The 27,652-nt window shown below is 43.1% G+C and overlaps 1 protein-coding gene across 5 annotated transcripts in view; it reads left to right on the top strand.

Annotated features, from left to right (window-relative positions):
* Positions 1 to 7,509, top strand: part of FOXJ3 (forkhead box J3) — a 129,485-nt gene extending 121,976 nt beyond the window's left edge. For 4 of the 5 annotated variants that reach the window (XM_068240541.1, XM_068240540.1, XM_068240542.1 and 1 more), the window contains 3 exons: positions 1,859 to 2,050; positions 6,347 to 6,457; positions 7,177 to 7,509. In XM_068240541.1, coding sequence (XP_068096642.1) covers positions 1,859 to 2,050; positions 6,347 to 6,457; positions 7,177 to 7,295 — 422 coding nt within the window. In that variant the 3' untranslated portion in view covers positions 7,296 to 7,509. The remainder of the gene's footprint in view (positions 1 to 1,858; positions 2,051 to 6,346; positions 6,458 to 7,176) is intronic. The other variant, XM_068240545.1, reaches the window with a different exon arrangement.
* The last annotated feature ends 20,143 nt before the right edge of the window (positions 7,510 to 27,652 follow it).

The following is a 27,652-nucleotide window of genomic DNA, read 5'->3' as shown; positions in this document are numbered from 1 at the left end:
GTATTATTCAGTCTAGATAAGTGTAGGATTTCTGGCTTAACATCTGTGAACCCTAATCCCAGGGATTACCACGTATGATCACTGCCAGCTCCTTGAGATTTGACAGGCTGTTCTCAGCTCCTGGAAAGTTGCACTAAACAAGCAACAGCTTGACATTTGTATATTGAACATGTAGATTTCATATACGTTTCTGCTCATGTCCAGCATATATTAATGTTCTCTGCAGGCTCCCATAGTGTGATTTGTGAGTCTTCTAGCTCAGCAGCTTCTCCGGCCAAGATTTGCACACCACACACTTTTTCTTCTTCTTAAAAAGCTGTAGCAATTAAAACGCAACTTAACATTTTGGATCAAATTTCTCCCCAGGTACTCCGTCTGCTGGTAGAGCAGGAAAAAAAATACATTTAAAAAAAGAAAATGTCCTTGCATAACTCCAGTATAACTTCTCTGCAGTTCTAAATTATACATGTAGTGCAGAAGACTTGGGATGTGCATACTGTAAACAGTTACTCCCAAGAGCTACCAGTTTTATGAAGGGCACCTGAAGTGAGAAGGATATGGAGGCTGCCATATTTATTTCCTTTGAAACAATACCAGTTGCCTCGGATCCTGCTGATCTTTCATGCATCAGTAATGTCTGAATCACACACCTGGAACAAACGTGGCAATTTAGTAAGCATCTGTAAGAGAACTCCATTTACAACTTCTGTCTAGGTAACTGATATAAATGCTTATTCCTTTGGTTTCATCATCTAATAAATGTTCGCACAGAGACATGAGCTTCCTAGTCATAGGAAGCTCAGCCATGCCCTGCTTACTTTCATGCCTTACAGCTGTATGACCAAAGGAATTATCCTGGCATTGTCATGTGGGTACCTGGTGCCTATATAGATCATAACCTGGGAAAGGCCAAACCGAAAACCATGTAACAGTAGCATGCAAGTATTGTGGTGGGTGGGGGTCTGCAGTAGAATTGGGATGATGGTATGGAATGCTGCTGTGTCTATGCAGATGCTGTTTTCATCTGCCCTAGGTGAAACCAGCGTGTTTCCCTCCCCTGCAGAGACTGGCATGGAGCATGCTGTTGAGCAGATTTACCCTCTGGTGAGGTCTCCATACTGTGGTGCTGCTGTCCCCTCTCCATCTTTCAATGCACCACCATCATAGAAGTCCACTTCTGTCCGTGTTTGATCACTTCCTCCATGTAGACATGTGACACTGCATGATGAACATGCCTTTGAGGATGAATAAAGGACTTCTGCTGAAGAGGGAACAGCAGTGGCTGACTGCGGAAACCTCAGTGGCATAATCTGCTGTGGTTCATAATGATGTGTGACAGGAAGGAATGGGGAACCCATGATGAAGAGGGTCACATGAAATGAGAGAGAGGTAGATGCTCATAATTAAGAGGAGAGGAACATAAGTGGTGGGGCAAGTGGTGAAATAGTGTAGACCTGTGAAGCCGTGTAGTACACATGGTAAACTTTAAAAGATGATAGCAATAGTCTTCGCTTGATGCATCGAGGCTCACATATACGTTTTTTTTTCTCTCGCTCTTAAAAAGTCTGAGACTATGCCAAGAAAATGTTTCGTATGGAAGTTCATGGTAACATTGGCATTGATACATATACTGTGCATGGTTATTTTCAGTGTTTGGCATCACATTAACACAGCAACTACAGCCTCTCAGTGGTGGCAAACACTTGGGAATAGCTTGGTGTTTCCCTGGTATCCAAAAATACCAACAGCAACGAGGTTAACCCCAAAAAATAATCTACAATGTTACAGCTACCTGGCATCCATACGTTTCCTTCCACCTTTCTGTTTTCTAAACTAGTCTCTTGGCCTCTGCTTTCAGGCTTGATGGAAAGCATGAGACAAGCGGATCTTAAAAACTGGTCACTGGATCAGGGTCAGCTGGCGGATCTGTGCTCCTCCCTCAGCGAGTTCTTCAACCACACCGGCTTTATTCATCCGCAGAGCAACGTACAGTCACCTGTGTGCCATGGCAACATGCACAGCTCCAAACCTGCACAGCACCTCAGCACGGGTAAGCTTCATCTCTTTCTTCATATAATAATGTGCGCTCTATGATGATCTCTTCCTCTGACACTGCAATGTACTGTATCTTATGTAATATGCATAAGCATATAATAATCAAAAGACTGGCAGTGGAATAATTAAGTAGCAGGATATACAGAACCTACTCTAACTATAAAAAAGACACATTAGCCTGTTATCAATGCAAAAAGGTGTAGCAAAATGTATTAGAAACGTAATAATATTAATATTAAAAAAAAAAACACATGAAATGGCCACCCCGTTACCACTCATCCACCCTGATACAACGTCACATTCACAAACATCCACCGGCATCTAAAACTATTGATGGAAAAAAAAAACAAGCAAATGGAGCTGCATACTTAATGGAAAAAAATCCAAAAGGGGTACTCAGCATGAGAACAGTCACTCGAAAGTCTACAGCTTGTGAAAGTACCATTCCTGAAAACCATATAACTGCCCTAGTAATGATAACCAATATCCGAGTCTAGCAGCGTAATACTAGCCAAGGAATATATGAAGCAGTATAGTAGTCTGCAATAGCACAATACAGTTGCAAGTGGCAAAACTCATGGTAGGCAGAAGCAGTTAGCAGCACACAGGCGCATCACGTTTGTAATGTAATGGCAGTATAAAAGTTGGCTTTGTCTCACCATATCCACAGGCACAAGATATGCACAGAGTGACAGTCCATCTCACTACACATGATTGTCAGCTTGTGCAGGAATCGGCATACCACATCTGGGTGTCCGATGGGCAGGTAATGTCCAATGATTCAAAAGTCCAGCGGGTGAAGATGTGGACTACAGGTCCAAGCAGTGGCGGTCACGGTCTCAGTGACCGGACGCCATGCACGGCTATGGAGTGTAAGCCCTTTCATGGACCTTTAGTGTGTACCAGGGCGGGACGGCGTGGCGTCCCATGCAGGAAGTGTGCGGCTCCCCCTAAACATGTTTGCTTCCACCTTCTAGATTTTCTCTTTAAAGACAATGTAACCCCACTGCTAAAAAAAAGAACCCAGATACTTACCGAAGGAGAGGGAAGGCTCTAGGTCCTAATGAGCCTTCCCTCTTCTCTCCCGGTGCCCGCAGTGCTGCGCTGTCCTCTGGAGCAGTATGTGACTAAATTGATCAAATGCTGCTCCTTCCACCGGCGAAGGTGACTTCGGAAAGTCTTCAGGAGCCCGAGTACTCCCGAAGACGTGCCGCTCCACACTGCGCACACGCGAGCACCTTCTATCGCGTCATCGCGCATGTGCAGTATGGAGCCGCCTGTCTTCGGGAGGACTCTGCTCCCGAAGACTTCTGAAGTCCCCTGTGGCGGGGGCTTTGAACGGGGGAGCCAGCGCTGCCCCGAGGGCATCGGCAGAGGAGAGGGAAGGCTCATTAGGACCTAGAGCCGTCCCTCTTCTTAGGTGAGTAACTGGTTTATTTTTTTAGCAGTGGGGTTACATTGGCTTTAATGCACAATCCCAGGTTTTTTGTTACTGACTCTTAGGCTACCGATATTTTTTCAGCAAGGTGATTAATCAGCTTCATTGAATTCCCAGTCCTCTGAGCTGACTGCCAATCTCGCCTCCAACCCCCTGTGCAGTCCACCATGGTCTATAACCGTGATCTGCAAACTTGGCTCTCCAGCTGTTATGGAACTACAAGTCCCACAATGCATTTGCCTTTATCAATCATTACTGTGGCTGTCAGATTCCTGCAATGCATTGTGGGACTTGTAGTTCCTTAACAGCTGGAGAACCAAGTTTGCAGATCACTGGTCTATAAGATGACACTGTAGAGTGGGATTAGGGCTGACCATACCCCATACTGCAACCCAGGTGGCACTGCAGAATGAAGGGCTATTGGAAGCTGCAAGAGGTAGAGTAAGTAGCAGTAGTCACATCCCTACCACAAAATAACAGAAAGAAGGATGAGTTCCACAGCTTGTTTCAGAACTCTTTCTTGGATGCTGGCTGCTGCTGTGATCCACCACCCTGATTGCAGAAGCTGGGGTTGGCTGGATGACAATATTGTGGAGCCTTTGTCAGGGATGCAGGGAATTATGGAGGATATTCTTTGACGAGAGATGTTTCTTTGGTTGGAATGAATTTTGGGACGGTTTGACCAAGTTTTACTCTCCTCCCTCCCAATGGCCCAATCACAGTATCAATAATTATTAAGCTACATACACACACTAGACTAGTGTCAAACTCAGTCATGTGATTGGCCCTGTGGTGCACAAGCAGGTACAGATGCATCCTGTAGCAAAAGCTGGGAAATGCGTCTGTATCTATGTAGGAGGGAGTAATGACAACTGCACAGTGCACAATAGAGGTGCTTCTGGCAGGTGGGGAAGGAGGGGAACAATGTCCTTGGGAGTCTCATCAGATCATTAAAGGAAACAAGAGATCAACGCTTTGGCACAAAATATACATATCCCCCGATAGATTTTACAAAATAAATACTATACCTGGTATTTGCGCTGCTCTGGTGTGACGGTTTTTGTGTTTTTTTGCTAAAACTCCATGCAAAACAGTTCATCAAAAAAGCATAGGGCAGGCTTGGGCTTGAAAAGACATCAGAGAAGACAGACTCTGCTATAATGATTCCGGAGCAAAGCCAGACTGAATGCTCAGTCAGGGATTTTATCAGGGCTGATAACAAGCAGACTGAGCAGTGAAGGATGAAATAGAGAGAAGGGTATGTGTTTTCTCTAATGTTCCCACTGATAATAATGTCAAATACATGATGGTGCTTCGTCTCTGGTTCACTTTAAGTTACCTCGTAAGACTCCTATACATATGCTAGATTCTTGTCCCAGACTTGGCCAAATGGCCACCTCAGCAGAGTTTAGTCTAGCATGTGTCCCTGGTCTTGGGCTATGTCCACACTATGAAGAATTGGCAATATGCATGGCCACAGCGTATGTGATGTATGGTTTTATCGGATCTGTAATGTCCATCACGATACATTTATACTTTGGTGTCCATTGTTTTGCTATTTGTTATAATGGACAGCAGGGCAGAACTGATTACTTCCTGTTTGGGATGGGTTTGGGCATTTATTTATTTTTTGTAGCAGCCACAGCCTTTTTGTACATTGTGTATTTTATGCTACTTTGAACACGAATTATTAATCCAAGATGGCGTGGAATAGGGGAGAGTTTATAGAGCCCAAACTGAGAGGTGCTTGGCATAGTACCAGATCTGTTTTTGTATATGCTCCATCTTATTGTCTGAGGAAGCGGGTCACTCCCGAGAAAAGCGTTGTATTTTACTGGAGTATGTAAATAAAGTTTTGCTGAAAATTGATCAGCATTTTCTTGTGTCTGCCCGGAGGAGGTAAGTCCACCACTACCTCCTAATTTTTAAACGTTTTAGATCTTTTTATCCTTCTGGCGCCTCTGTATCCACACTACGTTATACATACATATCCTTGGTGGAGGGACGTTACCCCTTTTTTCCTTGATCTACAGGGAGCGACTTCTTAATCTTGAGTGGGGACGGGTCTAAACTCCCCACTAGCCTTTACAGTGTTTGCCTGTGTGGTAGACCTGGCTTGTGAGTATACTGCACATACTCTTTCCACACACCTTAATTTATTTCACCTTCATCAGAAATACTATCATAATCTAGTATGGGTTCCGTATAACCATTTGAGTAAGGCTGCCTTACAGGAGAGAGAAGTTGCATAGGTTAACCTTGAAGACTCTTGAACTGCATACACATACTCAATTACTGTCACCCAATACTTGATAGTGATAATTTTAGGTGACTATTACGCTGCTTTGTTAGCTGTTGAGCAGTCTGCTCTGTGGAGAGGGGAAGGAGAGAATGATTAGGAAACGGCATGCTGTAAGAACTAATATACTTATTAGACAATGACTGTAGCGGCCGGGTAGGCGGGGTTAAACCTAGTAGATCACGAACGATGATTTGTGAAACCTGTACTCGCGTGAGATTTTCATGAGATGATCATGAACTATCTTCTCGGGTGATAAAAATCTAGCATGGGTATACAGCTTTTGTAATAGATTGCTTATTGGTGGAGAAAAATCCAGTCCGTAACACGGCAGGCTGTTTGAAAAAAGAAGTGTCATGTGACCGCTTGGAAGATGCTCTGAGACTGAGGAGATGAATGCATGGAATCTGTCTGCATGCTTGCTATGACTACGTTTATCACATCACTCCTTGTCTTAATGTCTAAAGGTTAATTTACAATCACTTTAAACATACATAAAGCAGTGCTGCCTTCTTTATAAACTGTGTATCATAAGTGTATCCCCTTTTCTGCAGGAAATGTATATCTGGACTCCAGGCAAAATGTTAATGTTCCTACTTCAATGATGGGACCTCCAAACTACCCTCATATGCCGCCAATGAGCACTACAGGATCTGGACTATCAGGTAGGTGTTACACATTTGCAGTTTGTTCACTGGTGGGTGCATCTCTGTCATTATCATGACCCTTGCTCATTGCCAGGAAGAATCAGGAGGTTTATGGCCTGTGTGTAACTTTGGTAGAGGCTCATACCCTAAGCTTTTTTTGTCCATTTTACCGCATCGGAAAACTGTCAGCCAACTGATCCTATTTTATTAATAGGGTCTGTTCACACTTGTCAGTCTGCAGCGGATCTGTGTGTCTGCGATTTTTCTTGGAGAGCAGATGTGGTTGAATTGCATCTGCAGCGGGCACCAGCTGGACCACAACAGACCAGTGGAGCAGACACTACACTGTCCTCTCCCGCTGGCTGTTTGACATCTGGCTCAAATGGGAACATAGCCTTACTGATAACCTTACTTTACCAACTTCCCCTAACCATAATGCGGTCCCTGTAATATTTGGGTACTGTTTATGCCAATTAGAACAGAAGAAACTTGTGATTACTCTAGTCCCAGCCTGCTCCTTGATGGTCAGTTACTGAGGACTACTTTGGGTCAGTAGTGTGTATTAGTAACCCATCTATCTCCTCTTCAGTTCTGCTGATTTTACTTACAGCTTCCCATGGGCTGCAAGTGGCAGATGTTTTCTACTTATAATCTAATAGTTATGTTTACTTAATTTTAAAAAGTGTCATTTATAATGCGGAACTCAACAGATCATTGCATGTGCATTCCTTTGTTAGCAGGACACCATGGAGTCATGAGCCAAGCCCACATGATGCCGTCCTCCAACTTCCATATGCGTCGCCCTCTCCCTGCGGACGACATTCAAGACGACTTTGACTGGGACTCTATCGTATAGCACTCTTACAGCGCGGTAGCCCCCTCGTCTCATCACCCCGTGTTCTTGGTGTAAGTGACCACGAATGTGATAAGAAACAACAAGGTAAAGCCCTCCACATGAGGACTGCAAAAGAAGACAAAAACACAGACTGCTAACCATGTTGACTTTGATGACAATCAAATCTGTACTTAGCAGAATACATGAAACATATGGTTTGAGTTGACCCTGTAAATCATGTTTGTCTCCCTGATAAGCTGCAGCCGCTCACTGTCGTCGTCCTGTGATTCTCGAGAGCTTTTTTCAGCTTTTTATGTTATCTGATGTCGAGCACAAGTGTGATACCGATCCCTGGACAAATCCTCTCTGAGCACAACTCTCATAAACTGCATTTCAATCCCTCCTTTTCACAGGCGAGCCCCATTTCTGGGGTGCTGCCTGACCATTTTTATATGTCTGATTTATTTATATGAGCTATTTTAGAGTACGTTATTGTATCTTGAAGGAACTTGTTTTTACATTACTTTGTCACTGCCATATTGCAGGGCAGCAGGAATTCCAGGTGCATTGGAGCATGTTGCCTCGTGCCAATGGAGTTAGTGCAATGCTGAGCAGCAGTTCATACACACACACACGCACACGCACGTGTCCACTTTGTCTAGAGCAAGCAGTCTGAACCTTGCTTGGTTTTTTTCTAGCCTCTATCGGAAAAACGACAACTGGAATTTGATTGGTTGCTGTGGACAAACTATTTCGGATGCTTTTGTTCATGAGGTCTACTGTGCCATGGAAGCCATTTTGACTACTTGTTTTGATGGTTGTTTTTTTTAGGCAGTTGTTAAGGGAAACCTATGATGAAAGGAATATGCAGGCTGTCATGTTTGTTCTCGTTTTAAACTTGTCTGTTGCTTGGCTGTCATACTGAGTTTTTCAGGCAGGGGTCAGAACACCTGATCTGTGTACGTGCTCGGGGTCAGAGACTCTGAATACCATAGAGACAGGACAGGCACAGCAGACAGGAGTCGGAACACCTGAGCTGTGTACATGCTATGGGTCAGAGACTTGGAGTACCATATAGACAGGGCAGGCGCAGCAGACAGGAGTCGAACACCTGAGCTGTGTACATGCTATGGGTCAGAGGCTCAGGAAGGACCCCCCCCCCATATTACATTTCCATTGAAATATATTTGACGGGATGTGGAACATTTTGCAAACTGACCTTGCTGCAGATGCTAGAAAAGTACACCTAAGTACTTTTTTGCTCTCCATCTAGAAGTTACACTAAATAGAGGCCTGGGTGCATATCTACTATCAGCAAACCACTCAAAGCAATGTTATTGTTATTGGTAGAAGACAGCTGAAGCTCACTCACTTCTCTGCCGGAGCACGCCAGGCCAGCAAGTCAGAGAGAAGCTCCCTTTCCTCCTCATTATATAGCTGAGATTGGAGGAGGACCTAGAGATCTGAAGGATAACCGAGGTAGTCTGACTAAAGAAAGGAGAGTGGGCTGCTACAACTCACCGATGCTGTGCCAAATGGGAACAGGAAAATCAGATGCTGGACACAGATAGTGGTTGAGGAAGGCTATCCCGCTACACCAGATGGCAGGGTTGCAATGGTAAACTTTATTCCAACATCATGGTACACACAGATAAATGCTGACGCGAATCGGAGCAGAACATGGCTCCTTAATCATAGCTTCAATAAGTAGCTATGATTAAGCATTTGCTCCGATACACATCAGCTTTTATCTGTGTGTACCATGATGTTGGAATAAAGTTTACCATTGCAACCCAGCCACCTGGTGTAGCGGGATATCCTTCCTCAACCATTAACGATAACCAAGGTACTCATTGGTAACTTGTAATACCTATGCTTAACACTGAAGTAAGTTCAAGTAAAGAAAGCAAATCAACACATTAACTGTGTCTGAACGGAAATGCCAATTATATTGAAAAAGCAGCCCCTATAGTTCAGCTCTGTAGATTTTTATGGCTATGCTTCTCTTGTGTCTGTGTGCAAGTAATGCACGTCTGTTCCAGAGTGTTCCACAAAGACTGGCAGATGGATTTGCTAGTCACTGGACAGTCTACTCCTGAGTGCTGTTGCCATGTTCGGTACAAATGTACATTTTACTTACTGTTCATTTTGGAATTCATAACTAACTGTAAATTGTAATGAAAATATATTTCTTAATAACCTTCAAGTGTTGTTATGCATTCATATAGCCCTGCACTTTTTCCACTGGGCTCTATGGAGTACATTGAATAGTACATGTTACTAATTGTTCCTTAGCAACACTCATAATCGAATGTCTCTACTTTACTCGAGGGACAGTTCTAAGAGAAAAATCCAACTAAGTGATAAGTATATAGACAGTTGAATTTAGCTGCAGCACCCAGAGAAAGTCCACAGGGAGAGCATAGAGTCCTTTGCTGGTAGTGTCCTCATCAGAATTTCAAAGTAAAACATATGAGATGGAGGGAAAATGGGCTGGACCTATAGCCTTAAATAAAATAAAACAAGAAGAAGTAAAACTTTAATGTATACCTGAGAAAGGTAAAAGTTTTATTCTTCTTCCAGTCCCTTGCAGCCTTACAAGTCCCTCGGTGTCCTCAAAAATCTCCTCCGTTGTGCCTTTCCAAAAGTTCGCTGACTGGACCAGTCACAGGCTACTGTGCATGCACGACCTGCAGACCACATGTTTCTGTAGCTGGGAGTGTTCTGCGCTATGATCGAGGAGGCATACACAGTAGCCTGGTACTGGTGATTTTTCAGAGGGGCACAGCAGCGTATTGGGAGGAAACCGAGGGACCTGAATGGGGGACTGGAAGAACTTAAAACATTTTTTTTTATAACAATGACTGTTGGGATGCTTTCTTTACTTGAAATGTCAGCAGACAGTGAACTAAACTCGTGCCTAAAAAGCCCAATTTTCTCCATATATAAAGCAAGGGTGGCTGCTCCATCAGCAGAAGGCAGGCCTCCTCAGAGCACAGCCTTTCCATAGTTTCACCACTCTATTCAAGAGGCCATTTTACACTCTAGATCAGCTTTTCTCAACCTTTTTACCCTGGAGGAGCCCTGCAAATAACTTTTGGATCTCAAGGAACCCCTGCAAACATTTTTTTGATCTCGAGGAACCCCTGCATTTATTTTGCAGGAGGCATGGTCTTTAAAAGTATGTGTAGCTGTTTATTTCACTACTACCTATTACACTGCCACTCATACTGTCTCCTGAGCCCCCAATTTAGTGCTTCTTGTTACAGTGCCACCTACTATAGTGTGCTTTATTATGCTTCCCCCAAGATAGGGGAAAATGCCAAGGAAGCCCTCCAGAGTACTCAAGGAACCCTTGGGTTCCAGGGAACCCTGGTTGAGAAAGCCTGCTCTAGATGGATTCATGAAAAACTAGGCAGAATTGGGAGGAGAGTTTATCAATGTCAAATTTTCAGAGTCTTTCTGTAGCCTGTCCTGAGAGCCATCTCACATCTCACATCTCTGTCAGGTAAAAAGCATATGCTGGACTTTGACTGGCACCAGGAATCCTGAGCAAGGCCATGTTTTTGGTAAATGTGTGCAGATATTAACAACCTTATTGAAGGGTTCCTAACAAAAAAATGTCAGTTAAAACCTTCTGCAGTCACTTGATTAGTGCAGGAAGAGCCAAGCTGTTTCCTGCTCTGTAGAACACAAAAACACCTGCATCTCCGATGTGAGTTTGGAGCTCTTCTTTGAGGAAAAGTAGATTTTCACTCTAAGCTGCCCAGTCATCTGCTACTAAATCTTTGTGACTGGAGAACTGGGCTGCTCTTACCCAATAGAAATCTGTTTTAAGCTAGGAAATTAGTCAGCTCTTCTGGTGATGGTAGCACTTTATTTACTAATAAGATGATCTTATTCAACTGCCACTGTTATCAATGATGCTTCCTCCTCAGTCTCTGTCGCGACCTGTGGAACGGTAGCTGGTCACATGACTGAATGCCTCAGGTGTGAGAAGTGTCAAGTGTATCTCTCCTAGTAGCATCATGGCAGCTCATGAACTCTAGCTAGGCTGCTTTGGACCTCAGAGAAAATGCATGAGAGTGCTTGGCAGACCTTAGGGAGGAATATCTGCAGCTAAAGCCTGTGTGGGCTACAGAATATCAAATCAATAAACCAAGTCACCATGTTAGAGTTTTATGATCCGAATAATCATACAAATAGTAATATTTAGTAAGTAATCATGTCTATATAAGTAAGATGCTTTCGTTCAGCATATAGCAAATTATACATAATAGGCTCCCTCAGCAATGGGCTTTTTGTTTCCTGTGTGTCCTATGTGTTTGCTTTTGGCTTGTTCACTGTGAGTGGTCTGGGTGGTGAATGTTTTCCTGATTACTTTTGATGGTCTGTTCAGCAGCTGTACAAATACTGTGTTTGAGTTTCTGTACCTGAAGTAGTTGTAAGCTGTTGTGTACAAAAGCACATCAGAGGCTGCAGACCTCCTACAGTTGTCATTTTTCCAATCTGGCCATTATCTCCATGCACCAGAGCCTTCTGGGACTTGCCTCTGTCCCTTCTGCATAGGCCTAATGTATGTATCTTTTGTCAAGTGTACATGTTTTGGTTCACCAGCAGAGGGAGCAACCCAAGTGCAGGTGGCTGGTGCCTGTTTGGGGGAGTGGATTCCCTCTGTGCTGAAGAGCTTATAAGGAAGAACCGTCAGTGATCAACCTACCTGTATTTTAAGATAATGGTTGGTTCATTTTTAAATTGATTTACCTGCATAAACAAGTTATATTCGGGTTTACCGCCATACCTAAATTGGAAGGATCAGTTGATGGTTATCTGATGTACTTGTCCCTGCCATTTTTCTGGGGAGACTGTGCAATGTTTTACAATATATTTTATGACATGGGGAATTGGGAAGGGTGAGGCGTCCCTGAAGCAGCAGGAGGTATGACTGCCCCCACTCTCTCACAACCTAATGCAATCCTCCTGACTACGGCCTGAGCACGGACCGCCATGTGCAGATCTATCAGCTGCATGATCTTGTAGTGAACCTGTGTTGCTGAACAAATCCTGTTCTGCCGTGTACTCTGTGTATGTCTGGCAGAAAGCCCCTCCCTTACCAACCTGTCTAATCCCAAAGCGCATTACGTGGACAGTATGGCTTCTTAAATGCAGACTTTTTGTCCTATTACATTGTTGGGGGAGATACTGGTAAGTACCGAAGCGGTTCAATTTGCACGCGGTGCTGAAGCTTGATGCCGTCAATAGCAGCAATGCTATGCTACGTGCCACACGGAACTGTAATTCAGGGCTCCGGTGTAATGACAGATAGTGCCGCCCGAAAGCTGCTCAGCACGCTGAAGGAAAATGTCCTCACATGCTGGAGCATTGGTCATCACATCATCAGACGTTGACAAATTACTGTGCATGCCTGATTTTCTTCGCAGCTGCACAGTATTTGTTCACGTCTCTGCCTGCCTCCCCCCCCCCCCCCCCCCCCCCCCCCAAGTGTCCTCATAAAATTCTCCCATTGCCGTCACCGATATCTTCTGCATCCGCTTTAAAAAAAAACATACAGATCATTTAAACACTTTTCACTCAAAAATGCCAGTGAATTAGAGAGGCAGTGGGGGTGGAGCCTAGTGGTGCGATTCTGTATTTTTGTAGAAGGGCAGCGGCGAGGGACGGAGTAAAGTGACGTCGCTGGCAGGGGCAGAGCCTATTGGCTGGGCTGTTGAGCAGCACTAAAATATACACTGTTATGTGTTAATACACGCTGCAGCGTAAATATAGTCAATGGGGCACGCATGTTGTAAAGCCGTAGTAGTAATGGAGCGGCACAGTGTGCGAGGCGGCACTATCTGTCATTACACCGGCGGTTGCCAGGCCCTGAATTACATCTTCCTCAGAGTTACAACAACTCAAAGGGGGAGTAGTATTTAATGCCGCCGGATAGTTTAGCAGGAGAAGGGAGAGCCGTCATTCAGCTTACCCTGCACTGAACTGCCCAGCGCCAAGATGCCATGTACTCAGTGAGTACACTTAAAGTGTGGAATGTGGGGGTCTTCAGTGTACAGAGCACAGTCGGAGGTAGAGAGGCTCCTCATGTCTGCTTGAGAATTAGAGCAGATACCTGGAGAACTGATGACTGTCATTTTATATTGGCTACGTTTTGTTCCAGGACAGGTTCACTGTAAGAAACCACCAGTGTGCCCCTCTGCCAGGTCACTTCACAAGCTTCTCTCCAAGTCTCATTCGTGAGATTTTACTGTTTTTTGTGCAATATTGCCATTGTGTCACAATCATAAATGTTTACATATGTCTAGTGCTTACTCCCTAGTCATGTTGATTCACATCCTCTTCATATAAATTACTATAGGACAAAAGGAGCTCAATATTTTGGAATTTAATGTGCAAAAATGTATTTATGGTGCTAAATACCCATTTTTTGGTTTTAAACAATTTAATATGTAAAGATTTTATAAAAGTAAGTAGCTGAGTACATTGGAACCGTGCAGGTTCAATAGAAAATGTATTTAGATACCCTAAAGATAATGTTTAAAACATTTATAAAACAATTTGTGTCTATAGCCTTAAATCCCAAGTCCAGGCTAAAAAAAGTGTTTTGGATAGTGGTGATCAGCCTGGGAGTCTGTGTGTGGGTTTTTTGTCTGTGTCCTGATTGATGAAGTCTCCCCTCACTGTACCCTTGTGTTCCTGGGGAAATGACAGGAAGTGGGGGTGTGCACTGTGCAGTACAATCTCCACAGAGCTCCTCTTTTCTATACCCGCCCTACAAATAGAAGCCTTGTTAGCAGTCTTCTCTGTCTCTGAGAGACATTACCACTTCCTTTCAGGTAAATTCTCCCACAGGTTGCATAGAGACGCCAATTAAAAGACATTTTTGATCTATTTCTGTTCTATCCTATACTAAAATCCATTTATTTATACTATTTATATCCTGGAATCATGCTTTAGTATATTGACTTTTACAATACTTAAAGAATCTGTGATCCTTAGGCCACATACACACATCAGACCATAGTCGTTTGAAAATGAAAGCTCACAGACCAATTTTACCCCCTCCCATGTAGTATGAGAGCCATACTCTACACAGTCTATTCTATGGATCTGAACTCCCCATCATGTAAAAATCTTTGCAAGATGCTACTTACAAAGACCGCTGTACACATTCAAAAGATCAGTATTTGCAAAAGATCTGTTCCTGCAAAAGATCCGTCCTTGCAAAATGCATTCATAGTCTGTGATATCTGCAGATCCCATACACACCTTGTTTAACAGACATTCATCTGCAGATAATCTGCAGATCAGATCCACCAGGATGGATTTTCAGATCTGCAGATGATTGTCAGATATGCAGATGAAGTCTGTTAAACAAGGTGTGTATGAGGATCTGCAGATATCATAGACTATGAATGCATTTTGCAAGGACGGATCTTTTGCAGGAACAGATCTTTTGCAGATACTGATCTTTTGAATGTGTACAGCGGTCTTTGTAAGTAGCACCTTGCAAAGATTTTTACCTGATTGGGAGTTTAGCTCCATAGAATAGACTGTGTAGACTAGAGTATGGCTCTCATACTACATGGAAGGTGGTAAAATTGGTCTGATATCTTTCATTTATCTTTCAAGTGTGTACACACCATTAGGCAGAAATCTGATAATGAACTTATAATGATCATACATAATTACTGTATGTAAGCATAATTAGAAAATCGTTATATTGGTTACATTATTTAGCTCAGTGTTGGGGCGAATCAGCCCTGTCAGCTGCCTTATTCAATGATTGGTAGCATCAATAACAGTCCGTTTTCACTGTTGTTCAGAAGAAGCAACAGGTATTTATAATATGGGAAATATAGAATTCTGTCTGTAAAGGGATCTCTGCTCAGAGGTAATTGTTGGAGTTGTGTATGAAGGACTCCTGTCTCCTGATTGGCTGGATCACTCTCCATCTGATCTCAGCTGGCCTTATTCTGATTAAAATCCTCTCTCCTGATTGGCTGGGTCACTCACCACCACGTCTCAGCCGGAGAACAGAAATAATCCAATTGTGCTAAATGGGATGGAAACACAATTGCACCAAAAATGTTGTGTGCCATGTGTTTGCAGTTCGGCATGACTCGCATTGCCCTAGTGGGAAGAGCAGTAAGGGTTTCTATGGGAGAATCGCGTCAATTTCTCAATCTCTTGCAGTCCAAAAAAGTGGATTAGATTGCAGGCAGTTGGAACGGCCATAAATGGTACAATTTCAAGGCCGATCTATAATTTCCCATCAATTACCAAATGCTCAATTGCTCAATTATTAACAGAAACAATCATTTGTGCCCATTAACAGATTCATTACTGCTAACCAATTTCATTAAGTTAATTGAATCGATCCTGTTTTCGGATCGATCCAATCTGATTGGTTAGCAGTAATTTGGATATTAATGGGCAGGACTGATCGATTCCAATTGATTACGGCCGTGATGGGAAATATAGATTGGCCACAAAATTGTACGGGCAATGGGCACTTTTAGCTTATCTTTCACTGTCCAATTGTGTGGCGTTTTCTATACTTCACTTTCCTCTTGCTCTGCCATACATTAATGTAGTTAGACACCTGTTTAAGAGAAAAAAAAAGTTTCTGAATGGAATGCTGTGGCAGAAAAGACACAACAGTACAGAAGGGGTTCATCTGAATTCACAGGAGAGCTGCCTTCATCCAATAAGCACAGCTCCTCAGCTCCACCAATCCCCATTGAGCGAGATTCCCTTCCAGACTGGGCAAAATATAAGATATGATATTCCTGATTGAACCCTGGGAGGGAGGAGATGCCACCTCTTCTCTCATGTTTGCCCAGACTGTATGTATGTAAATATGTGTCATATGTTGTATAGCAGAATGCTGAGCTATACAGAACTCCCAAATCTTGATACTGTACAATAAGTAGAAAAGTGAGTTTAGGTAGGGGTCATATTCCAGTTCATTTACAGATATCAAGGTGAACATTTAAATTAAACAAAAACAAATGTAAATCAAGGGATTCAAAGAGAGCTTGTGTTCCATAATCCAGCGAACCAATCCCGAGATCCGTATCAGCTTCTGTTCTGAGACTGCTGAAAGCTGACTGCTGATTGGTCGTTATGGGTTAAAACACATCTTTTCTGCGTGGGATTAGGGTGTAACTGCAACTGTGAGCGTCTATACTTTGAATAGAGACCTGATCAGCAATTCAGTAGACTTGCAGTATTTATCTTGGCCCCATTCTTTGATATTAGGAGAGCAGCAGGCCTGTGCATACATGTGAAGCTGCCTACTGACTGTTATCATTGGTCAATGTGGCTTCTATTGCAGTATCATTTGTTTTGGCCCAGCCTGTACAGTGTTTCAGTGTACTTATCTCCTTTTAAGACTTTGATGATATGCATCATCTTACAACAGCAGGGCCAAAGTCAGTAATGCAGGTATATTGTGTCCCTGATCAGAGCTCCATTAAGATGCGCCCCCCCCCCCCGGTACAAATGCCCATCTTGTCTTGTGTATGTACCTGTCACAGTTATGTACCCCTCCGCAAAAACTCTGTCAATAGGCATCTGATTAGTTGATGTCACAGAATCCCTTGCACTGTGAACCCATAAAGCCCATAAAGTGCTTGAATAGGAGGCAGTTAACCAGTTATGGCCATCCAGCTGCCATTTTCTCAGAGAGCTTTGCAAATGTCCCATCCCATTGTGTGGTCTAAACCAGTGTTTCTCAACATTTTATTGGTATGTACCCCCTTTAAAACCCGTTAACTCACCAAGTACCCCCTAGCATAATAACCATTATGAGAAGTACCCCTTAACAAATATATATTGAATCTTTAGTGCATGATAATAGTTCTAAACAACTTCCAAGTATTTACTATTGCTTTTAATTAGCTAAACTACTAATTTGGCGTTGTTTAAATAAGATTTATAATTTTCTAAAACTCTAAATTGGTCATTCTTGGTTAAGTGTATCAAGCCCAAGTACCCCCTGGAACCATCAGAAGTACCCCCTGGGGTACGCGTACCGCATGTTGAGAACCTAGGGTCTAAACAGTAGTAGCCAGGAAAAGACTCAACCCACTAAGCCTGCTTTTGCCGGGTTCAGCTAGTCTGCTTCCGATCACATGACCAGATTTTTTAAAAGCTGGAACAGAAGCCTCATTCGACATAAAAAGGAAGCATTTGCACTTGGACGCTTTGTTTAAAATTAAATTTGTAACTAAAGGTGGCATTCATGCTGTTAGCGTACTTTTACTTAAATATGGTTAAAATGTTTAAAAGCAAAGCTATGATCTATAAAGCATTTTACATATTACTGATCTTAGGCTGTTTTTAAAACCGTGGTTAAGTATTGGCATGTGCCGATGTTTCCACAAAGAAATTACTCCTCATTAGTACCATTATCAGGATGTGCATACAAGGTCAGCAAAAAGATGGTAAGCAGTGCAGACCGGCAATTTACAATAAGAGAAGGTAAGAAACATGTCAGGTCATGCAAACTTAGATCAGCACACGTTGTTGGTGCACTAACAGCTTAGGCGCAAAGTGACTTCTTACTCCACACATACAAGTGTTACAAAGTGGGCTAAAATCAGTAATGTAAGTATTTAGCATTGTTGATCAGGACATCATTTTAAAGTGCAGTTATAGTTGCAGTTGCAATGTCCTATCACAAAGGAATGTCACATGCATGTTGTCTTCAGATATAGCTGTGAAAGTAGAGATTATGAATCTGTGCTATAAAACTTGACCACACCATGGATCTGCAATTGTTGAATCAATTGCTGAAATGTGTTACAGTGCAAATGCCAGGGCTGTCTGCCTTATCCTGCCTTCTTTGCCTAGGCAGTCACTGGCCAGCTGTAAATACACAGAGACTCAAGTCTGAACTCCTACATTTCAACAGCAAGTTCACCATAAAGGATACCTAATGTTTCTTTAAAAAAGTGATATAAAGTACAGTATTGTTACACAAGCTGCTTTTTATGTCATTGTTTCAAAATTGTTTGTTTCATTCTGCAGCCAGATATGGTTTGACTTGCCAAATGACACAAATTGCTTTCTTGCAACCATGGCAACAGAACCATTTGGTGACCGGCAAAACCTCTCACTCGGCAAAACTGTTGATTAAACCAGTTACACTAGCCCCTATAGTACCTGGTCAGGAGCTCTACTACCAGCCACTTGCCCCTTTGCATTCTGTCCAGCATGCGCTAAACAGCCACCCAGCCCACCTATCCTACTTACCAGACTTCTAAAACAAGAGTTTTGCCTGTGAAGTTTTATTTCACACAATAAAAGTAACAGGTGGGGACTCTGCAAACGCCACCAATTTTACATGTTCCCTGGATCCCTCACATGCACACAGGTGGGGAACTTATCTCACTGTGAACTGATTTCCTGTGGATATACTGTAAATACTAAATAATAACCAGAAAATGTACTGAGCTGGGATTTGAGAGAGCATTTTGGAAACGCTGCTCTGAGTGAAGAGTTGTTTGTAAATGCAGTATTTTAATATTTGACTGACTGGGAAACTATATTGGTTCAGGAATTTTTTTTTTTTTTACCTTAGATAAGCTCTTCAGATTGCAAATATTTTGGCAAACTTGATCATACAAGTTGTAATATCCGTCTCCTACAATCACACAATCAGACCCAGATTTTTATGTTAAAAATTTCTCTATGGTCTGGGGAGGCATTTATACTGAAGAAGAAATGAGTACGCTGGGATTCTTTACGTCAGACTGTGTACTGTTGCTATGGTTACAATGGATCAAAATCTGAACTGGCTGCAAACTGAAATAAATTACAAAAAGGCTGATGTTGCACCAAAAATACAAATAATGTAAACCAGCTGCGAAAAAGACCAAATTTACATTTTTATAGATTACAAAATTTCTCCAAAAATGAAAAAGGTCATATTGGATGGTGTGATTGCGATGATCACTAGCTGTCAATCACGTTGAATCTAAGGGTCTTTATGGCTGTGATGGCCGATGCCATACTGACAGCTGAGAAGACCTTTGGATAGCAAAGCATTATTGGCCCAGTGCAACCAAACAGACCCCTGTGCCCCTGTCCAGATTAGTAAGACTTTGTGTATGTGTGCATATGCTACTCAGAACGTTTTTTTACATTTTATATAGAGTTTCTTTTAAGTGCCTGGGGTGATGCCAGTCAACCTATCATTAAGCTGCCTCAAATAAACATGTGAAGGCAGCCATCTTGTACACTTGTTGATCCTTATTTGTGTCACTTTCTCTGAGGTAACAATTGACACATGAATGGCAAACAATATCATTAAGCCAAGATATACGGTATAATTCCTTGCTGTTTAGAGGTGTTATGCTCAGCATTTTCCTCCTTATGAAAAGGAATTAGTGGAAAATGTTACCATGCACATCTCAACCAGGCAGTAGAAGTCATGCAAGCAAATGAAAGCCACTAGCTGACAATTAGTAAGCTAGCAGCTTGTTCAATGAACACCTCTGCTTGCTAAAGTAACAGCCACTAGTGGTCTTCACTTGCTAGCATAACGTCTACATCTTGGCTCAATGGAGAATTGTACTTTAGGTACATCTTCCACAACTCCTGTTTGGTACAAGGCACAAAATGGCTGCTGTCACATGTTATGTGTTAGGGCTTTTCCCCAGATTTCTAAAGTTGTTTTTAAAAAAATACCAGTTTGTGCTCGCTAGCAGCTTTCTGTTTCTCGTGCTTAATTTGTAGACAATCCAGATTATTTTAAATGCTTCCCTGTGATGATGTAACCAATAAAGTTTACCTTTCCTGTGTATTTTATTTGTCTCTCCTCCCACCTTCCTCCTAGTTTTCCCTTTTATTGTATCAGTGAACCTCTGCCTATAATTGTACAATGGAGAGATCTGTTCCAGTGAAGCAGTACTTCTAGCATTTGTGGCTCTAGTGAGTCGGTGTGTTATTGTATGTTTTGTTCATGTAAATAAAGCTCTTTAAAACTGTCATGTTCAAGGCCCGAAGCAAGGTTCTGGGAAGGAAATTTCAAACGGAATAGACTATTTTGATATTGTTCTTTAAAAGGTTGATATATGTGTACATATCTATATTGTATATATGTGATGAAAATGGACTTCGCTCTTTTTTGTTTGTTCTTTTTGTTTGTTGTTTTTATTGTTTTACTTTTATGTTTTTTTTTTCTTGTTTTGTGCAACACTACCTTTCTCCCCGTACTGCTGTTTTACAGTCAGTGTTTTAATGTTTATACTTTTTTGTTATTGCACGGTTTAATACATTTGCTGAATAAGACGCGGCACAAACGCTTGTTAAACTGCAGTGCTGTCAGATTATTAAAAGTGTCGATGGGATTGTTGCTAACAGACCTGATATGCATGAAGGGCACTTAAAAAAAAATAATAATAATAAAAAAACATGCTAACAGATTTCTTCATATCCTGTCCTCTGACTGTTTTTTTCTTCTGTGCAGAGTATGTTTAAAGGTAAACTCTGTATCAGAGCCTAGAATACCTGACCTCTGGCTATGGCTGCAGATTGAGAAAAACAACTCAGTTTTACTTAAAAACCCTGCATAAAGTTTGTCACGTGACTGCCTGTGTAAACAGCCTTTTCAATCTTTTCCTAGATATGGAGGTGGGTCTAATGAGACACTGTTATTGGACTGTGGTATGTTATCCCATGAACTTAGGGCTGATTCACACTGAGCGTGATTTGTGCTGCACTTGCCAGCATTCAGGAACACCACATGTCACATTTGACACACTATGGCGTTGCCCAGCAGCCAAAAACCTCATTGCGTCTGAGGTCTGCAACTACCATGCTTGAGTGCCACTCCATAGGGGTCTGTTCACCACCCATGCAGAGAGCTATCAAGTGCCCGACCGGAGAACAGGAGCAACTGACACTGCCCTCAGCTGCTCATAAAAAAGGAGTGTATTCACACTATGTTCCTTTGCATTGCACAAAAATGTTACATGTGGACTCCCTGTCCATACAATTGTATGGGCATGTTTACATTTCTGCACTGTTATGAAATGAGCTAGGGCCATTTTCCACTGAGCCGGTGTGTGTCTGGGAGGACACCCACTGGCACTTGCAGTGATGAGAGGACACATCTGAATCACAGGAGCCTGAAGTGACACAGGGTGCAATCATAGCCGGCCTTTGAACTGAGCGACCGGAGCAGTCACTCAGGGCGCCGGCTTTCAAGGGGCACCTATAGCTGGCTACCTATACCAAGGGCACCTAGACCTGACTTTCTATACTGGGGGTACTTATAGCTGGCTACTTATACTGAGGGAGGGCACCTACTCTTGGCTGCCAATACTGAGGGCACCAACACCTGGCTACCTATATTGAAGGCACCTACAACTGGCTACCTACGGGGGAAGACCCACAACTGACTTCCTATACTGGGGGCACCTATGCTTCGCTACCTATATTGAGGGCACCTATACATGAGATCCTTTACTGGGAGCAGATATACCTGGCTACCTACCTATACTGAGTCTTAGGGCGTTTTTTTGATGGGGAGCGCAATGCGGCTATAACCCGTGGTGCAAATTGTTGGTGGTGTGCTATCATTCCAAATTGTGTGTGTGTGTGGGGGGGGGGGGGGGAATAACTGTCCCACTGATTGTTTTTATTAATATTCCTGAAAGGTTCTAGCCTTTATTCCTTCATTTTTAAGTTTTTTCATGATAATGCACTCTTTCCATCTGTTTTGTGGTTATTATTAGTATTTTTCTATTATACATATGTGATTTATCACGGAGATCTGAGCATTTGGCATGATGTGTCACGACTTCAAAAAGGTTGGGAACCACTGTCCTAGGAGGTAACTCGGGAGAAAAGGTGAATTGCATATTGGCTTGTGTGTGTGTGTGTGTGTGTATCAGAATATTTTATTTCGCCAAGCACGACTGGGTCGTGCCCGGAATTGGTTTTGGCATGTACAGGGCTAGGTGTGGAACAAGACCTACAATACGATAAGAGAACAAATACAGCAGTTGAGCTCAAACTGTGTGTCAGGTTTTTTTTAGTTAAAGTATGTAAAATGTGAAGCAGTGCAATCATGTGCTACCGAAAGCTACTTGAAAGGGGTGGATAAGGGAGTTCATAGAGTTCAAAGAGTTGACAGCTGAGGGAAAGAAGCTATTCCTGTGTCTTGCAGTCCTGGTGTAGATGGACCGGAATCTCCAGCCCAAGTGGAGCTCCTGGAAGAAGTGGAAGCCTGGATGAGACAGGTCATTGACGATCCTCAGAGCTCTGGAGCAGAGTCTGGAGTTGATCTAGTGAGGGAGGTGATTTCCCGATCTTCTCTGGTGATCTTATGACCGCCTGTAGTTTGTGTCTGTCGCTGGCGGAGGAGCCAGCGTACCAGACCAGGATGGAGGAACAGAGGACAGATTCAATTGTGGCTGTGTAGTGAAGCTCGTCAGAAGCTCCCGGGCCAATCTGAACATCTTCAGTTGGCGTAGGAAAAATAGCCTCTGCTGGGCTTTCCTCTGAGTGTAAGGATGTGTTGACTTTCCAAGTTGGGTCCTTGGAGATTGTAGTGCATAGAAGGCGTGTGCAGGGAAAACTTACCACTTCCGTACCATCAATGCAGATTGGTGGTGGGGTGACAGCATGTTTTCTATAGTCAACAATCAACTCTGTTTTTTGCGGTATTTAGGACTAGGCCGTTCTCCCTGCACCAAAGGCAGATTCTGTCAACCTGGTTGCGGTATTCCTGCTCGTCATCCCCGGAGATGAGGCCAACTATGGTATTATCAGCAAACTTGATGACTTTGATAGAGTTCGCCGTGGACCTGCAATTGTTGGTATATAGGGAGAATAAGAATGGGGACAGAACACATCCTTGAGGGGCTCCTGTATTGGTAGTCTGTGTGGGAAGGGGAGGCACAAAAATCAGGTTTCACTCAGGGTGCTGTGAAACCTAAGGCTGGCCCTGAGTGCAATAACTCGTAAGAACAGTCTCAATCCTACTTAGAAAGAACTAGGATTTGTTCTTGTTCCCTTAGTGAGAGGGGTAAGAATCCAGGGCTATAGTTTCTCTGAAGTTTGGTACAGTCCATCTGTAGCATAATTCTCACTTATAACTAAAGGTTGTATTTAAAGGTTGGGGAAAGAGGCTTCAGCCAATCGGGCTGCATCAGTTAAGTCTGAGAGGAAAAGTAAAGAAGCGAAAAAAGACAACCCAACATGCCTTGCAACTTCCTTTGTGTGGCAATGTACCAAATAAGAGTCAGGTAAACTGGGGAGTGATCATTTATCAACAAGAAAAGTAATAGTGATTTTTAACTTTTGGATTGCCTGGTTAGCATCCTCATTATTTGTTTACTAGATTAAAATATAGAATTGATTTTATGCCCGACCGTTACACTTTAACCATTTCTGCCGCCCGGACGTGAAGCTCACGTCCGGGCGGCTACTCTGCTGCTGTGCCCCCGTGGTGTCCCCCGGTAACCCTGGGATCAGTGAACAGGGACATTGTTCCCGATCACATATCCGTGTCCCCAGCAGAAAAACCGAAGCACTCTTACTAGAGGCTTCAGTCTTTCTGCCCGTAAAAATTTCCGCATCCCCCTTGTGCTTCCGCTTAGTGAGAAGCACAAGGAGGGAGAAAAAATTCAAGGTGGCCATCTTGCGGCCAAATAATAAAACTACATCTACATATTTTTTACATTACAATTTACACATATAATAACATTAAAAATGAACTGTTTATTTCCCACACCAAAATATTACCCAAATAAAATTTTTAATGGAAAAGAAAAATTACTATTACAAAAAAAGACAAATAGTTACCTAAGGGTCTGAACTTTTTAAATATGCATTTGAAGGGGGGTATACTACGAACATTTTTTAAATTATAAGCTTGTAAATAGTGATGGACTCAAAACAGAAAAAAATGCACCTTTATTTCCAAATAAAATATTGGCGCCATACATTGTGATAGGGACAGAATTAAAATGGTGTCATAACTGAGACAAACGGGCAAATAAAATACATAGGTTTAAATTATGGTAGCGCACATTATATAAAGCAATAATGGCCGAAAACTGAGAAATCATGATTTTTTTCCATTCATATCTTATTAATCCTGTTAAAATGCATTTATAAAAAAAACAATTCTTAGCAAAATGTACCACCCAAAGAAAGCTTAATTAGTTGCGGAAAAAAAACAAGATATAGATCAATAAATTGTGATAAAGTTATTAGCGAATGAATAGGAGGTGAAAATTGCTCTGATGCATAAGGTGCAAAATCCCCGAGCGCTGAAATGGGTAAAGTGTACCTGAGACTACAGGGTAAAAAGTTTAATACTTACCTGGCGCTTCCTCCGGCCCCTCCTCACCTTTTGCTCAGTTGCCGCTGTCCTCCACCTCCTGGATGCTCCGGTAGATGCACCATTAGATTTGCAAGTCTGGGTCAGTCGGTGCAATCAGCCTGCATGTGCTTCCCCAGCTGGGAGCATTCTGCGCCTGCACAGTAGTGCAGAATGCTCCCGACGATAGCAGCACGGCAAAGGGGCATGCATGCAGACTGGCTGTGCATGCGCAGTATGCCCAGACTGACAAATCTAATGTGGCATCTACTGCCACATCCAGGAGGCGGAGGACGGCAGCAAGTGAGCAATTGGCGTGGAGGGGGCTGGAGGAAGCCCCAGGGATGTATAAAGCTTTTATACTCTGCAGTCTCAGGTTTACTTTAAGTTGTATTTAAAATCTATTTTAGGATTATGCCTAAAGATGCAATTGTTTATCTAATCAGCTTATTTTCCCTTCAGCATGGCTCTCCATAGGCTGCAACAGGCCAATTCTGCCTAGCAACAGGGAGAATTTTCATTGGTTCAACATGAACCAATGAGCATTATCTGTTGCTGAGGATTGACGGCGGGTCGAGAGTATGGCGTCACAACGGCGACTGGATGTGGCCGAAACTGGTGATGCGGATGCGTCGAGTAGCCTAGTGAGAGCGGTAGAGATGGGAAGTTCGGATCTTTTCAATGATCCGGATGATTCGAATCGGATCATTGAAAAGATCCGGATCTTTGATCCGAATCTCGGATCATTTTACTAGGGAAGCATTCGGGGGTGAAATGACTAGCAGGACAGGTCTGTGGACAGGAGAAGGGGAGGGGGTGGACACACAGAGAAGGGGAGATGATGGAGGGCAGGGAGTGGACAGAGAAGGGACGAGCAGAGAGCAGAAGTGTTTGCTTGCACACAATACCCACATGCTGCAATCATACGCTTTACATGTATTTCACCTATATGCTCATCTGTGTACTTTCTCATGCAAATGTCGCACAGTGAAAGAAAGCATTCCCCGAAGATAAGTGCAGCTGTATAGAGCAGAGTCTGGGAGGATAATATTGCAAAGCAATCACAGTGCCTGCAAAGTTACTGAGCTGTGGTGAGCCAAAAGCTTCCAATGTGATCACTGTGCAGCACTACGGAACAGCCAGCCTATAATGGGCAGCACGTTACAGCCAGTATGTGTGCTCTACACATATCTGGCAGTGGCACCCATGTCCCCTCTCTCTCATCTACCTGTCCCTGTGCAAGGCTGGCTCCCCTCCTCCAACTCAGCGATCCGTCCCTGCTCTGCTTCCAGGACCCCGCTGCCCGCTGAGAGGGGGCGTGTCGCTCCTGGCCCCGCCCCTATTGCGATCCGAATCACTCATTTTGATGATTCGGATGATCGACTCATAAAATAGATTCGGATCAAAGATCCGAATCGTTCATGATCCGGACAACACTAGAGAGCGGACATTTGTCCGTTCTCAGAGGATTGCATTGGACAGGTTGTCCAGTCCGGGGAAAAAGTGTAAAATCCGGACCCTCCGTGACGGTTTCTTTCCGTGCAACACGGATCCATGTGCGTTCTGTGTTTCTGCAGGAGTGGAAGAAAGTCCTACTTTTAAAATAGGATCTGATTTCAGCGTTTCTGCTGAGCTTTAAAACGAATCCCACGGATACGTTTTTAAAACACGTGTGAACAGGCCCTTAGAGTGTGTATACTCCTATTATCACCATTTTGAAGCAAAAGTATTTTAGTATTCTGAAAATTTGGCAAAACCCAAATTCCACACCGCAGGAAGTAAATACAGCTCTTTATGGTACCCCTCCTGCTTCTGGGTGTCCTGTAATTAAGTCAAGTATGCATATAAGGGGCAAGTCATACCACACCAGGGAAGAACTGCTTTTATCACACATACTGTATGACACTGTCTGCATTTTGAGCTTTTCATAAATATTCTTTATCAGTGGCCCCTGAGGAATCAACCCTCAGTCACCTCATGTTTCAGACTGGATGCAGTTATTGTATATGTGACACATACTGGTAAATCATATTATGTATGCTTTACTGATAGTGTAATCTGGAAAGTCTTAAAAAAAAATATATATTTTTTTACAGTTAAATATTTAGTAGAGCTGTACATCTGCACAGTACTAGTTTATAACACTGTTACCCTGACTGTTACTTAGGGCTGGGTTTACTGATAGTGTAATCTGGAAAGTCTTAAAAAATATATATATTTTTTTACAGTTAAATATTTAGTAGAGCTGTACATCTGCACAGTACTAGTTTAAAACACTGTTACTCTGACTGTTACTTAGGACTGGGACCCAGAGTAGCACGTTTTTAGCAGCATTTTGGAATCGCTGACAATCGCCAATGAAAGTGAGTGGTGGGAAACCTACTCGTGCAATTGCGATTAGGGGTAATAGCAAGGCCGACGTAGAGGCGATAGAGGCTTCAGCCTCAGGGTGCAGTGTAGGAAGGGTCACACAACTCAGCTATCATTACCCTATTGTGTTTGAAGCAGATAGTTAAATAGAAGTGGATACATGACAGTGTCTGCAAGCCAGATAACTAGAGATCAAGGTGTTTTGGCCCCTGGGGTGCCACTTACGCTGGGAATACATGGGTTGATCCGACGGTCGATTAGCCGCCGGATCAACCCCAGCTGCGTCCCCGCGTGTGTGCAGATTGATTACCGCCGGCACTTCTTTATCAGCGCTTGATTCCCTGCCATTGTCTGCCGGCGGGGATCGAGCGGGCGAGGGTCGAGCAGCTGAATATTATCAGCTGGCCAGATCAGCTGGTCAATACACGGTACAGAAACGTACCGTGTTTCCCCAGCATTAGTCAAATAGCAATCAGTGTGTAACAGCTGGGATTGGGGAGGGCGCACTTTTGTGTCTCAGCCTTGGGTGCTGGTGGACCTTGTCCTGGCTCTGGGTAATAGCAATTGCAGGACATGCAGCATTTTGAATGTGTTTGCGCTCAATGCTGTGTATAGTAGATTTGCAAAATCGTTTTGAAAAGCAATTTTG

The sequence above is a fragment of the Hyperolius riggenbachi genome, chromosome 6 (genome assembly GCF_040937935.1).
Source record: "Hyperolius riggenbachi isolate aHypRig1 chromosome 6, aHypRig1.pri, whole genome shotgun sequence".
NCBI classification, from domain to species: Eukaryota; Metazoa; Chordata; class Amphibia; order Anura; family Hyperoliidae; genus Hyperolius; species Hyperolius riggenbachi.
The sequence above is the reverse complement of the archived record's forward strand: the minus strand, read 5'-3'. Positions and strand labels throughout refer to the sequence as shown.